This window comes from Lepisosteus platostomus, chromosome 3 (assembly GCF_059453375.1).
Source record: "Lepisosteus platostomus isolate fLepPlt1 chromosome 3, fLepPlt1.hap1, whole genome shotgun sequence".
In the NCBI taxonomy this organism is placed as follows: domain Eukaryota; kingdom Metazoa; phylum Chordata; class Actinopteri; order Semionotiformes; family Lepisosteidae; genus Lepisosteus; species Lepisosteus platostomus.
The window spans coordinates 7,183,634-7,198,799 of record NC_142613.1 but is presented as its reverse complement, the minus strand read 5'-3'; the positions used below and the strand labels follow the sequence as shown (position 1 = coordinate 7,198,799).

Below are 15,166 nucleotides of genomic sequence, written 5' to 3'. Positions count from 1 at the left end.
AGAATAATTACGAGTTTGCTTACACCTAATTCACCTCTGAAGTAAAAAAAAACGTATAGCCTATCCACAAACGAATATAAGCGGTCCAAGCTTTTACTGTAAAAGAAAATAGGAGTAATTCTTAGACGATTATTGGATTATCCTTCTAAAATTGCCGAAAGACCCGCATATCTGTAAATCAAAAACGGTATGGTGGTCCAGCAGAATTATCTTTGGAGTAAGGGACTCACATCATGACTATTTAATACTGCGTTCTGATGCAGAAGCCGATCTGTATTTATTATGGGTTTTATGGGACTGCATGGCTGTTGGTGTTTCAGGATAAGAGAAGACCCTGGGGTTTGTCCTAACACAGCTCATTGGCTTGGTGTCACGGATTGCATCGGCCTGCTTCTGCAGCAGCCATTGGCGTAGAGAGGCGTTTCTCAACGCGCTCCCTCCTCGCCTGATCAGAGCGTCAGTGGGGCTTGTTTGACCTGCAGTAACCTCCCGAAAATGCTTGGGCCCTGCTGCTGCGGTTAGCGGCTGGAAAGCGTTTGGATTAGGTCCTGAGAAACCGGTCGTCAATGGGTTTGGAATTATTCTTGCCATCCCTCTCTTGTCGTCTCTTCCTCCGTCGTTGCCGGCCGAGCGATCCCCTTGAATGGAGTCGCGTTCCTGTCCCCTTCACAAGCCCCCGACAAAACCGAAAGACGAAAGTTGACGCCGCTGTGCCAGGGCGTCTGAGTTAACCTAAATCCTACTCGTCAGTCCGATGTGCCGGCCGAAGAAAATAACTTCACCGTGGCAGTGGAAAGTTTTGGGAGTGTTTCCTCGCATATAACCAACCGCTGTGTGCTCAGAGTAACATTTTCCTTGTATAAGTAAGTGGAAAAGCTTGGCTGGTAGTTTGAACCTGTCGGTCAAGCCTGGTCTGTTCGACTGGGGATTTACAGCTGGACTTACCGGCTTTAACGAGTGAAAAATATCGCTGCTGGAAAATAATTGTCGACTGAGCTGCAGTTTGTAACAATAGTGCCTAACGACGGGTAAGTTCTTATTTATGGAGACAGGCCGCGTTCCTTTCTCAAAAGTTTCGGGCTCGTTTTCCCACTGCAAAAGTGTAGCCGCCAGGGTTACTGAAGATGACAGCTTGCTACAAAATAAGTACCGCTTTTGAAAGACCTGCAAGGTACCAGGCGCCCGTTGCGCTGTGACCGAGCAGGAGTTCGTGGGATTACTGTAATTAAAATCGAAACTCTTGTTCTGGGGGTCCAGTTCTAGGGTTGCAGTCCTTAGTAACGTCGGTAACTTTGTAACAAAACATCTACCTTTGTAACAAAATTTGTGCCCATTCTGGGCAGCAAAGTGTGATGATAAAAACGTAAATAATTGGGCGATTATATAAGCAAAACGAAAATCCACAGACTAGCTAGCCATGGGAGCCAGTTAATGTAGCAGTGATGTTAGACGTCTGTGCATGATCTTTTTCTTAGATACATGTTTTTTCGTTTTGTAAACTAAACAGGTTTAGCATCCAACTAATCCCTACCTATCAGGGATATAGTGTGAAAGTTGTGTTTTTTTTTATCTTTCAGAAATATCAATTATTCCTCTTGTATAATGTTTTCCTTTGAACTTTTTGAGTCATGTAAGTCTATCATATACAGTATGTAGTAAACCTGTAGTGTTGTGAAACGCAAGGCATTTGAAAACAGTCTTTTGAAGAGGAGAGAGTAATGTAATGTCATTTTTTTTTTTAGTTTAGCCATCTGGACCCTGAACAAATCATGGCTGCTTATGGCTCCCAGGCTCTTTTCAATGTGGCCAGATCAAGGTGAGTTGTTACCGGAGGCTACAGAATGCTAAATAAAAATGTATTTACAACAAGTTCACAGGTATTCTGTAACGTGACTAAAGGAGAATGTGAAAACTGTATGGGACAATCATAATGTTGTATTTGGATAAAAGCTACTTTGTACCTAACAGTTGTATGTCCCCATCTATGAATTGGCTACATTACTCTGCTCTCCTCCCCACTGATAGCTGATGTGTGGTGAGCGTTCTGGCGCACTATGGCTGCCGTCGCATCATCCAGGTGGATGCTGCACATTGGTGGTGGTGGAGGGGAGTCCCCATTACCTGTAAAGCGCTTTGAGTGGAATGTCCAGAAAAGCGCTATATAAGTGTAAGCAATTATTATTATTATTATTATTATTATTATTATTATTATTATTATTATTACACATATGTTGTGACAGGGACTGACATCAAACATTGGAACAGCTGAATAATTGCAGGTGTTGGCTACTTCCAGTACATGGGCCAGGCATGGCCATTTGAACTTTCATGTCCAGCCATTTTCTAACAGCTTCATCCAGTTCAGGGTTGCAGGGGTGCTGAAGCCTATCCCAGCAAGCAGCAGGCACAAGGCAGGGCACAGCCTGGATGGGATACCAGTCAATCGCAGACAGACAAAAATACAGACACTTGCGCACTCACACCAGGGACAGTTTTCCCCGAAGCTACTTACCCTACTAGTATGTCTTTGGACTGTGGGACGAAACTGTAGCAACCGGAGGAAACGCACACGAACACAGCGCCATCTTCCCACCCACTTCTGACATCATTTTTTAAAATTATGGCAGAACATCTCATCACAGAACTTCAGCCTCCAAAGAAGAGCAACTATTATGGACGCTATTCTAAAAGCGGACAGCAGGCAGGACGTTCAAGGCCTTTGTCAGCAAGTGCTTGGATACAGCTGAACCACTTTGTGTATGCATGTGGACCGTAAACGTGTTGCCTGATTGGTATTGCAGTAAAGCCTAGTAATACACTGGAAGAGCAGTCAAAAATGTCTTGACGTTCTGCAGCGCCCAATAAATGTCTGACTTCCGTCCACTTTCAGCAATTCGAGGCCCAGGTTAATGGGATCCTTGTTTTGTTTTTTTACACAAAAATTAAAGCGCATTGCTTTACACATTTACAAAATTCCATTCTGCAACAGTGTCTGGAAGCAGATGCAATGAGAAGGTAATAATGTAGAAAGCCAGCTTGCAGCAGTAAAAATAAAATGGCATCAAGTTTCATTACTGACTGTTGGGCATGAGTGACAGTGGATGCGTACATTACTGCATACTACCTAACGGAATCGCGGCAGGTGATGTCAGGAGTGCTGTAGGCTGCACTCAGGCTTGAATGGCACATTTAACAGCTGAAGAATGCTGTTCAGGAGTGACATGTTTTTGTTTGGCTCACGAGAAGGCCAGAAATATGAAGAGATAGATACTTTATTAACTAGAGCTTGATGCGAATCCTTGTTGCTTTTCATTAGTGGTAAGCGATGATCACCTCAGCTCAGGGTCATTTGCACCCTATAGAGGAAAGACAAGTCATCAAGATACTCAAGTAATCATTGGAACAGGGCTCTGTAATCTGTACTGATTTTAGAAATGAATGCCAAGGCATTAACCTGTGCTCTCCGCTTGCAGGGGATCCTACCTGCTCGCGCAAAGACCCAGCTGCCATCCCCTGCCTCCCGCAGCCTGTCTCCACTACCACCTGGAGCACGGGAGCAGGTCGTTCCTGTCCAGAAGGCCCGTCGAGTGGGGGTATATTTGCTGGGCTCTGCCTCCCGCGAGGTCTGCTTGCTTGCCCTCTCGCTCTCTGCACGGCTCGCACCGCTGGCTTCAGGGCACGCAAGCAGGGCCGGGGGGGGACGGCGCCGACCCGGTGGCACAGGACCCGAAGCCCGCCGCCGGCCCCGTCTCGCCCTCCCCTGCCGGCAGAGAGAAAGCGGTGGCGAGGAAGTCCCTGCGGCAGAGGGTGCTGGACGAGCTCAGACATTACTATAACGGCTTCCGGCTTTTGGGGATTGACACGAAGATTGCGGGCAGGATGGTGTGGAGGCTACTGCACGGGCAGCTGCTCACCAGGAGAGAGAGGAGAAGGGTAAGGCGGCTACGTGCTAAAAAATGGAACAAAGCCTGGCCTGCCGACAGGGTGGCACAGTGTTTTAGCATTGCTGGCTGGGTTCAATTCCTGGGGTGCTGTCTGCATGGGGTTGTGTGTTCTCCCTGTGTTAGTGGGGGTTTCCTCTGGGTGCTCTGGCGTCCTCCCACAGTCCAAAGACATACTGGTAGGTGAAGTGGCTGCTGGGAAAATTGGCGAGTGTGTTTGTGTCTGTGTGTGCCCTGAGATGGACTGGTGTCCAGTCCAGGGTGTATCCTGTCTTGCTAATGTTGCTTGTAGCAATAGGCTCTGAATTCCCTGTGACCCTGTATAAGATAAAGCATTAGGAGATGGCTGGGTGGGTAGGTGGTGGGCCTGCCAATTAAAGGGTTTTAATGAAGTCCACTGAAAAATCGAACCTTAATGCTGCACTTTCAGGCCAAAGTTTCACAGGCTGTTACTGCTAAGAAGATTGTAGAATTTTGTCCTGAAGAAGCTATTATAGTTAAGCTTTTACAGTGAGGGATTCTCAGAATTTCCTAATAGATGTAATTACATCTGCAACTTGAAATAGTATGTTCAGCTTTTGAAGCCAGGTTCTAGCCTAATATTTGGTTTGGTAGAAGTTCAGCAGCTCTCTGTCTTGGGGCAGAAGTGTGCAATGCAGTCAGGTGTTTGAATGTCATGGCACAGTCATGTTTGGTGACAAATTTGATTTTCCTGCAGTGGAGGAAGTGACCACTTCTCTCATGGGTGCTCAAGTATTGATTACCCATATTTTCTGGTGTGGTGTAAACCTGTTGTCTGGGGTTCTTGTTCCTGTCTTAGTACTCCAAACAAGTCTCCAACAGCAGGATATTTAGCAGGTGGTGTCCCTCCTAGAATATCTCAATGGCTGATTGGGTGGATGGACGTTGCGCAATATGGAACCCCCAATTGTCCCGGTCTCCATGCTGTTGGGTCAAGGTTGTGTTCTGTCATGATAAGCGTGGACAACAGTTTCTCCACAGTAGACAATGTCACATCCCCATCATTGGCCTTGTCAGTCACTTTCAGGCTCATGGAAGATGATAGCCAGTGACGTGCGAGGCTACTTCCATCGAGCCTCACTGCCTCACTGCTGAATCAGTGACATTTACTTTGTCCTCCAGAGGCTTTCCTTGCTGACTTTATTTGAGGTTGTGGTTGAAGGTGTAAAGTGCAGGTGTGTCCATACATGTTCTTAGAACAATTATCCCTTAAAAGAAACAAAGCTTTTAGAAACCCTGTCAAAACAAAAGCTAAAATTAAATGCTAAAACAGCCTGAACCATTAGCCTGTTACCATTATTCTTATACCTGCACACTGTCGCAGGATAGAATAAATTTAAATTAAAACAGTGTTTGAAGAGAGAGACCGAGGCCCAATTTTGAGACTTTACTGATGATGGTTGAGTTGAAGCCAACGACAGACGTCAGGGTCCTGAATTGAGTGTCTCTCTGAATCCCCAGCAGCTTAAGTCTGTGAAGCAGGAATAAATTGGTCTAGTTAAATCTTAATCGGATCAATTAAACTCTTCTCCTGGGCGCAAATCTGTTTACAGCTTACAGTGAACCTGCTACATTCTGAACCCTGCAAACAAATGTTGGTGACTCCCGCACTGGAATGTTACAGGAATTTTAAAACCTGTTTTTTTGTCATTCTTAGAATAAAAAGTGGTTTTGTTGTATAAAGGGTTTTGTGCATCACTGAGCTGGGTGGTGCACTTCAGTGGTGGATGAAGTGTTTCCCCTCCTAAAGAGTATGTGTAAAAGTGTTTTGGGAAAACTTTGGGATAAAAAGTGCTATATAAATAATATGATGATGATGAAACCACCTGTGCACAATAGAGTAAAGCTGTTTAACTTTCAATAGGTATTTCACCATGAGACATTGAGACATGTAAAATATAATTTATACAACTAAAGAAAGACCCAAGACATGCAAAGAAACTGTCAGACTGTCCAAGACCACTGTACTGACGTTGTTAATGTCCTCTGTGCGTTCAGCTGATGAGGACGTGCGCTGACCTCTTCCGGCTCGTGCCCTTCATCGTGTTCATCATCGTGCCCTTCATGGAGTTCCTGCTGCCCGTGTTTCTCAAGCTCTTCCCCGAGATGCTGCCCTCCACCTTTGAGACTGAGTCCAAGAAGGTATTTTAATTTAAAAAAAGGAGAACAAAAGCAATCAAAAGTCACAGTTGGGGAAAGTCCCATTTCAAAAACTGAAAGCAAATTCCTGCATAGCCTTGCGTCCTGTTGTTTTTGGTCCAGTTTGCATATTACACAACAAACCGAATTTTCTTAATTGGATACAATAAGATTTTTCTTAATTTGGGGAAAAAAATGCACCGCAATAAGTACAGCTACCTATAAAACATGTTTGAGCCTGCTTAGAAGTATTAACATTGGTGCTGCTAATTAAATAATTAGACCAGCAATGTAGCTGAAAGCTCGAGTAGAACACGAACCAGAAAACACTGGAGTTTGATATACCTGGCCAGGAATATATGGCTTTGTGTACTCGGACAAATGTTTAATCTGCAACTGATCTGATAAACACAACTAAAAAGATTAAGTTAAGATTAAGGAGCTTTGACAGCCAAGGATTTAAGTATTTAATTTGTGATGTATGTCACAATCCCAGTAAGTAATTTTACACCTGCAATGAAAGACCTGGAGTTGTTTTTGTCTTGTATAAGGTAACGGCAGAAAAAAAAACAGTTGTGAGAACTGGGTTGCTAATTCTTGAAACATAGTCACCTGTAACAGTATATGATCTCAAAACCTAATGAAACAGGTTGTAGCCTGCATTCTTAGGGAGTTAAGCATGTCATGTGACCATGTAACATTAGAAATAAAATACACTCAATAGGTACCCCAGGCCTCTATCTTTCGACTGCTGACCCAGATCTCCAAAACAATAGATGTATTCTGTGGTTGTTAGCAAGCATGGTTTATTGCGTGGAATTTAGCATGCAATTTCAGTGTTGTGTATCCTCTCAATACAGCATACATGTACTAAACTACTTAATGAAAATGATAAAGTCAGATTCTCTGAAAGAAACAGGTAAGCTGCTGATGGTAAATAACAAGTCAGTGGTTCCAGTTATTGCTGTCATAACATTTAAAATGACCTTATGCTTTAATGATATTGTGCTCTGTGTCTTGCTGTAACAAGGTCCTGCTCTATCCTGTGTATCTGAGGTTTAAGAGACCGCTGTTCTCTTCTCAGGAGGAGAAACAGAAGAAGGGACTGGCTGCCAAGCTGGAGTTGGCCAAGTTCCTCCAGGAGACCATTGCAGAGATGGCCAGAAGGAACAAGGCCCAGACTGCTGACGAAACGGAGAAATTCTCGTCCTATGTGCAGAAGGTACGTTAACAAAACGGGAAGCAACGCATCTGTGATTGAAAAGATTTCCAGATGTATTGACGCCCGGTTCAAGGGGAACGATTTTTTGCTAATATGCAGAATTGCCAGTTGTTTGAAATTGGCCAGGTGTGTGTTTGCACAGCCACAGCTGCAGCTCACACCAGAGTGACGAAGACGTGCACTCGGACTTCTTCCACCTGCCCACCTTCGAGCCACCTGCCTCTTAATACATCACAGGTGATGCAGCCCTGCACATGGGCCTCAGGGGGCTCCAGGCCCACCCTGCCCCCAGCAGTGCTTAGTCAGTTGGGCACCGCTGGTTGGGGAATCCCACAGCTGGCTAGTGACGTGGCTCAGGCTCAAACCTGTGACACGAGGCTCAGTCTGCACCCATGTGAGTCACTCAGATGGCTCTACAAGGGAACTTTTTATGGAATGTGATGACCCTTACATCAATTAGATATTTGCAACCAAACGAGGTAATGGTCATTGAAAAGGAACGATATGCCATCTAATACAAGAAAAATATAATTTACGACTCAATAGTGTAGTGCATACCAATTTCTTTGATATAAATAGCACTGTGATGTCGTGCTGTTTAATAACACTGGGGTCCACAATTACCAATGAGGAACTTGACTGTGATTGTGAGGTGTGTTGTTTTAAGTTATGTTAACCTGAGCTAAGGTCTAAGTGGGGCACAAGAATACAAATGCCCTGATTTCGACTGAAATCAAGTGAAAATATAACTAACCAATCCCAGACTCGGCGAGCTCTGTCTCCGAGGTGTGGTGGTGAAAAGCTATGTAGGCGTTTGTCCCTGGCTCACAGGGCTGTGTGTGTATGCGCAGGTGCGTCACACAGGGGAGCAGCCCTCCACCAAAGACATCGTGAGGTTTTCGAAGCTGTTTGAGGACGAGCTGACCCTGGAGCACCTGGAGCGCCCCCAGCTGGTGGCCCTGTGCAAACTGCTGGAGCTGCAGCCCATCGGCACCAACAACCTGCTGCGCTTCCAGCTGCTGCTCAAGCTGCGCTCTGTCAAGGCTGACGACGAAGTAAGAGGGCGCGCGCTGGCCTGGCCAACACGTCGGCCTCAAGGGGTCTCTAGAGTGTATCTGTAGTGTATCCCCATCTGTACTATAGGGGGAACAAAAAACAGACCGGTGCCTTACTCTTGCCTCTAGTCAGAACTCATCTGTTTCTACCTACAGTTGAAGAGGCAGGATTCAAGGAACAAAAACGACCTTCCTCAATCTTTTTTTTGGTCAAATGAAAGCTGTTCTCAGTGAGTTGGGCAATAACTGACCTTTAATCTAATTGCAGTTTTGAAACCAAACATTGGATGCTTTATTTAATTTTGGAGGGATTTTTTGAGAATATGGTTGTTGCTGTTAGGGTATTTTTTTTTAGTTTATTATAGCAATTATACTTCAGATTCTAATTATAATACTGCCAAAAAAATTTTTTTTACTCTGTCTTTCCTGTTTTAAATACTGCATTATAATTTGTCTGACGTTATGTGCCGATTTGGAGGGATATCTTTTTTTTCTTCTGTTCGGACAGATTTTACTGAAGCGTTTTCAGAACAAAGCCCAAAACCTGTGTGATAGTGCCTGCTAGTACTTGCAGAAGCACAAATAGCCTCACGCCTAGCTCTCAGTCCTTTGTGGTGGTGCGAGGTCTGGTCTTTCCACAACCTTTTTTTGTCTTGTGTAAAGCCAGTCGTGAGCCCTGGCCAGCAGGAATGTTGTGTAATCCCTGTGTGTCACCGTGTGTGTAGATGATTGTGAAAGAGGGCGTGGCGGCCATGAGCGTGTCGGAGCTGCAGGCCGCCTGCCGGAGTCGGGGCATGAGGTCACTGGGCCTGACCGAGGATCAGCTGCGCCAACAGCTGCAACAGGTACCTCCTTCGCCACCCCTGTGTCTGTACAAAGGAATCCCAGTCATTGCGTTTTAAGGTCCAAGTCCTCCCCTTATTCGTGTGGTGTTTGGACAGCAGGTGATTACTAAAGGAAGACAGTAAAGGCTAAAGGTTGAATTTTCAACCAGTACCTTCCCTTAACTACTGTGATCTCATTCCCATCAGAAGAACGCTTTTCTATAATTATAGACGATTCCTACAAAGGGACATTAAACGGGTAAAAATGATACGTTCTATTGGTACTAAAAATCTATAAACGGATGCTGTGAGGAGAATGAGTAATGTAGATCTCTGTAGTTGTTTTATGCCCTCCATATTAGCCAAATGGTATTGAATATTAAATAGCTATTTCCTAATCTACATTGGTGTAAATAGTATACAAAGCAACACGGAACAGTGTCATATTGATATGAAATTTATGCTTCCAAAGAATGGAGGTTTGGTCAGGTTCACCATTGTCATTGAATTGTTACGTAAAAAGACTACAACAGGTGAGAGGAGGGCCTTTCAGGCCATTTGAAAAGAGATAGGCTATTGGCTTCAACATCACACCTGGGCAGCAGTGGAAAGTGGTTTTCTGCAGTCGTTTTCTGTCCCCAATGCAGTGGCTGGACTTGCACCTTCAGGAGAATGTTCCTCCCTCCCTGCTGCTGCTGTCTCGTGCCATGTACCTGACCGACGTCATGCCAAAACCGCCCATCATCCCACCGGTGCCCAAGCTGGAGGTGAGAGCCCTCGCCAATTTAATGTGTGCTCTTTGAAGCCTGTGGGAGAATATCAAGCTTGAAAGCAGGGTTACAAGAGACTGAATGCCTTTCTCCCACCTGGTTACCAGTTTTCCAGCCCCTCATTGGCACTGATGGACACTCCTGTTATCATCATGTGACCAGAGTGCTGGAGGAATGTTTCAGGAAGTACGCCCATACCTCTTTTTACGAACATAATCCGTTCCAGAAATCCTTTCGTATAGCGAAAATTCGTAAAAAAAGAAACCTATTTCCATTATTTCTTATGGGAAAAAAATTGGATTCATTCCGGACCCCAAAAAGTCACCCCTAATTTTACTAAAAAATGAAAAAAGAAACAGTAATAACTAACATTCATACTGCAGTTTGTGTTTTAATAAACCACTGTTAACCTAGTAAGACATAATTAAACATACCTACTGTAAGTATAGTACTGTATAGTAACTACCTCATTTGCTTTTTGAGTAATTGGACACACACTCACAATTTTTATTTCCTTAACACCTTTAGAGTCCATGAAAAAGCCCAAACTGCAAAGTTAAGAATGCACACAATAGTGAACGATGCACAAAGCAAGAGAAATCTTGAAACGCTGGTAAATGCTTTTTTTTAGCGAAGTTTGTTTCAAGCAGAAGACTAAATATTCTCTTACAGACAGTAAGCCCTCCCCTCACTGAGAGCACTGAACCCCCAGTGAACGAGAAACCAGCAGCCCCCTCTTTGGAAGTACTGGTCGACCCAGCTCCTGTCATTCAGGGAGTAAAGGTAAGAAAACAGTAGTTACCTTGTATCACTGGAGCTGCGAGTAATGATTGACTTGGCCAGTGCAAGCTTACAGTATGTTTTTTGCAATGATGTATATTTTGTATAATTGCGTGTTGCTAATTTGGGAATATAATTTGTCCCTGTGAAATCCGTATATTACTAGGTTTACAACAGTACATTTCTATGCATGTATTCTCACTTCAGCACTACATGACATGCTCCCTAAAAAACAAATTAGTGAGAGACAAAGTTTCCTTTTTCGTGTTGTCACAGATCCCATAGGTGACTACAGGAGTTCTGTCTGCGTACTTCCCTTTCTGTTGAGAAATATTTTGCAAGTTTACTTCTCGGCAAAGCTGATAGAAGAGACACTTCTTTATGCTCTGTGATTGAAAACGAACAGATGGCTTCTGTTTTATTAATGGCGTGTTGTAGGCCTAGACTGCAGTAAGTCACAGTAATTATATGTGAGAGGTCATGAGCATTGGACGAGGTGTGCATTTCCACAGCAGTGTATAAGCAGATGTCTTAACTCGTGTTTTCAGGGCGAAGAGATCTTGGATAAACCTGCTAAGGCCATTTCAGAGCCACGTACCCAAATCGCACAAGTAGCATCAGTAAGTTCTATGATGTTTAATTTAAGGTGCATTGCTTAAAATGAGTATTACATAGTTTATTGTGTAGTTGTGAAGAAGGGTAAGCCACATTGTCTCAGAATATAAACCTTTTTTCCTTCATGAATATTAAGTCATTAATGAGCAGAAACTTTTTTCTTGGGTTTTCCTAACAATCGTCGGAGAGAGTTATGGTTTGGATGTCCACGTGATATAAAATGAGGATATCGGAGCTTATTTGTAGATTTAAAGGTACTTGAGTTTGACTCTTCAGTGATCTGTGGAATACTCATAGTTTGTCATTTCGCCGTGACCAGTCTAAGGGTTCCGAGGAAACGCAGAAAACGAAAGTCAGTGCCAATGGGATGGGAAGCCTCTGAGGAACGTGATTGAAGATTCCAAGAGGGATTCAGATGGATTAGATCTGGGCAGAAAGAGAGATGAAGATGGAATGGACTTCGCCAGTTTGCTGCTATGGGAAGAACAAGGAAATGGCATATTTCTATGTACTCCAAAAACATATTCAAGAACACCCCTGAGAAAATGGGTTGTATTTAAAACCTAACTTAAATTACTTTGAAAAGATTGGAGCACAGCTCCGAGGAAACAGGTAATTTGGTTTCACGCCGTCCACTCCAAAGAGCTGTCTTGTTAAAACCAGGAGGATCGTGGTCTTGCTACATTTTCTTTAAGTTGCCATACTGTCTGAGGAGCAGAGCTTTTTCAGTTGTGTTCACATCTGAAGCACACTGCTCCTGTCTCGGTAAAGATGTTTCCAAGAACTCTGTTTACCTTGGGATGGTAAACATGCCATCCCAAGGTTCTCATGTGGTGTGATTATACAGCTACACTTATTTTTAAATAGAATTCTTTGTTCCAAATTTACATTTTTTGGCTACTGCAGCCTTTCAGTCACTTTCCAGTAAAGACTTGAGTCTTAATGTTTACACTGGTTTTATCAAAACCATATTTACAGTGATGTAGCAGTTTCAGGACAGGAACTCATGTTTGTTAAATGAATATCTTTTATATAAAAAGCCCTGAACTTCTGACAGGTTGGTTAACTTCAGTAAATGTCAAGAATGACCTTACTACTGGCTACAGCTTTGCTCTGTGTAAAATGTGTAAATATTGTATATTTGTTTGCAGTTTTTGAAATATTAGTGAGCCACAAAACTGCATTCTGTGGTGGTGACTAAATACCTTCCCACTAGTGAACCTAAGAGGACTGTAATTGGTAACTCTTCTCTCTTCTCTCACCATGGAAAGTCAGTATTCCACCTTGTCATCCACATCCTGCTAGGATGCAGCTGACAGCTGCTTTTTTTAATGGTACTTCATCATCCCTGCTGAATTTAAGGTCCCATCTTAATTCTCAAAGACAGGGGATATACAGAACTGTTAAAAATAGCAAGGTTACTTGGCCTGCTTTCGGTTTTATCCTAAGCATCACTAATGTGTTTATATATATATACCTTTTTGAAATATTTATATTGTGTACATACTGTGAGAGATATCCATTATTTGGGAATATGAATTTCAAGTTATACATCATATATATTTTTAAATTGGTGCAACTTGTATTACATAAGTTCTTCATACTAGTTTTTTGACTTTTTGTGTCTTATACTTTATCAGATAGGTATTAATGCCTAAATGAAGACTGTAAGCGCTCTGATATATTGGAGTTTTAATTCTGTTGCACATTTTTTCTTTGATGACTAACATGCAAAATGACGGCACATAAACCACAAGTCAGACGCTTTTCTTGTGTGGCTCCATCTTTACAAAAATAAGGGATTTTAAGTATAAGATGGATGATTGACATTTTACATATGAACTGGTGCTGCCTTTATTCTTTTTCCCTAGTGAAAAGTATGAATTTAAAGTTTTGGGAAGTATTACATTGAGTTTTAATGTTTACCTCAGTCTAAAGCACAGCCCTTCCAGCACCCCGCTGGCCCTGACCTCAGTAACGGTCAGGGTTTGGGGTGGGTTTTGGCAGCTGGGATTGCTTCTGTATTCGCTTTATTGTGAATGAACCGTTGCTGGAAGAAGCCATGAAAAAGGTGGTTTTATTTTGCTTTTTTCATTTTTAATCACTACGAGCAAAGGAGATGAAACTGTAAACCCAAGTTCCCCAGATGCAGCAGATTTCGAAATGAGTTTAATTTTATACGATTTTTTAATAAATTAAATTAAAGGGCAAACAGGTGTCTCAGAAAAGAAGTGAACAGGACCATTAGAAACGCTTAACATTTCCTATGAAACTTTCTCTTGCCAAGATCAGCAAAACCCCAAACAAAATTCAAAAGGCATCCATTTTTTTCCAGCACATGGTATACTTCAAAGTTTGCTTTGTCTTGTTCTGCGTGATTGCACTTTTTCAGTCTGACCTGCCCACCAGCTAAGGCTTTTTCTTCTATGATGCGTATCCAAACCTTAGAAGGTGGTGGCACAGCCTACAACTGAGATGTTCGGCATTGCTTCAATCCTTCAGTGGGATGCTTGCTTGATTACACTCCTGTCCTGTTAATATTCTTGCAGTGTCCTCCGGGTTCAGAGGTATGCTATGTAAACATACAAACATTTGTAATTATATAACTACTGTTATTTTTCAAGTATTCTCTCTCTTTTCTTATTTAATGTTTGGGACAACAATTTTCCATTTCTAAAACCTGTAAAATGTCAGAACTGTACTCCATATGCAAAGTAGTCAGTTATTAGAGACCTTAAATGTTCTGAATAACATGAAAAAATAGGATAGCCTTCAGTTACCTTATGCTGTAGAGAACTCTGGTACTGTTACTGTAAATTAAGCCCGACAAACGTAATTCTTAACTATATTGCTTTGGGTTGTATGTAAAGTATCGCCAAGTATGCATACATGTATCTGTTGCTCCCTTGGAAATGTCCACTGTATCAGATAAGCAGGTTTTGGAGAGAAAATGTTATGTTTGACAATTAAAGTTTGAAGACCTTCAACTTGTAATTTAGCTTTTTAATGACATTTGTTGTTGTGGAGTTATTAAAAATTCTATGATATGGTCTTTATAAGTCAACTGATCCATCTTATTACCATCTTGAGAACCCCTATTCAATCCATTTTCATCAAAAGGTAAAACCACTTGCTGTTGATATAAAAGACTGCAGTTAGTGAAATAATGTAATGCTAGTATTAATAAAACTCAGACAATTATATCAACATTCTATTTAATAAAGAACATCCAATAGATGGGAGGGGGCAAGCTCCATTTGGCATAATGTTGATTGTAACTGAAAGCTTTGCATTAAATATTTAAGAAATGTGGTCACTGTACTAATTCTGGGGCTCTGTAACCTTTGTTGAAGGACTAATTCATCATATTTAAGAGAATAATGCAATTAAGTTTTCAGTTCACTCTGAACTTGTATATAGGACAAAAATATTTCCTGCACACTGTAATTTATCTAAGTGCACTTTGATGAAGTTCCCAAAACCTGGTAAGTAGTCATATCTATAAGTGACTAATACATTTACAATGTAACCTACCATACACCGTATGTGTAAGTTACCTGTATAGTTTTCATCCAATCAACCAATTAAAACTGAACAACACAATCGTAGCTCCACAATTGTTTTCATCTTAGAATGAAGATTTTGGCTTTAAGAGATCCTGCTACTCCCCTTGCATGAAGCAGTATTTACTGTACCTTTTTATTAAGATACATAAAAAGCTCCATGACAGATGTACTCTATTTAACCACGGAAGAAATGGCAACTGTTTAATCTGGCAACAAGACCCAACACCCCCTGA

General features: G+C 42.3%; 1 protein-coding gene across 1 annotated transcript; it reads left to right on the top strand.

Moving 5' to 3' along the window:
* Positions 1-406: 406 nt before the first annotated feature.
* On the top strand, positions 407-14,426 carry letm2 (leucine zipper-EF-hand containing transmembrane protein 2). The gene is made up of 11 exons (XM_088624174.1): positions 407-1,028; positions 1,743-1,816; positions 3,474-3,933; positions 5,961-6,104; positions 7,186-7,323; positions 8,175-8,378; positions 9,104-9,223; positions 9,850-9,969; positions 10,645-10,755; positions 11,301-11,372; positions 11,687-14,426. Exons 2-11 carry the CDS (start codon positions 1,770-1,772, stop codon positions 11,747-11,749), a joined length of 1,479 nt encoding a protein of 492 aa, XP_088480300.1. The 5' UTR covers positions 407-1,028; positions 1,743-1,769; the 3' UTR covers positions 11,750-14,426.
* Positions 14,427-15,166: the final 740 nt, after the last annotated feature.

Coding starts and splice junctions, on each gene's coding strand:
- letm2 (XM_088624174.1), top strand. CDS start 1,770: ATGGCTGCTTATGGCTCCCAGGCTCTTTTCAATGTGGCCAGATCAAG. Junction 1,817..3,473: donor TTCAATGTGGCCAGATCAAG/GTGAGTTGTTAC, acceptor CTCCGCTTGCAG/GGGATCCTACCTGCTCGCGC. Junction 9,224..9,849: donor TGCGCCAACAGCTGCAACAG/GTACCTCCTTCG, acceptor TCCCCAATGCAG/TGGCTGGACTTGCACCTTCA.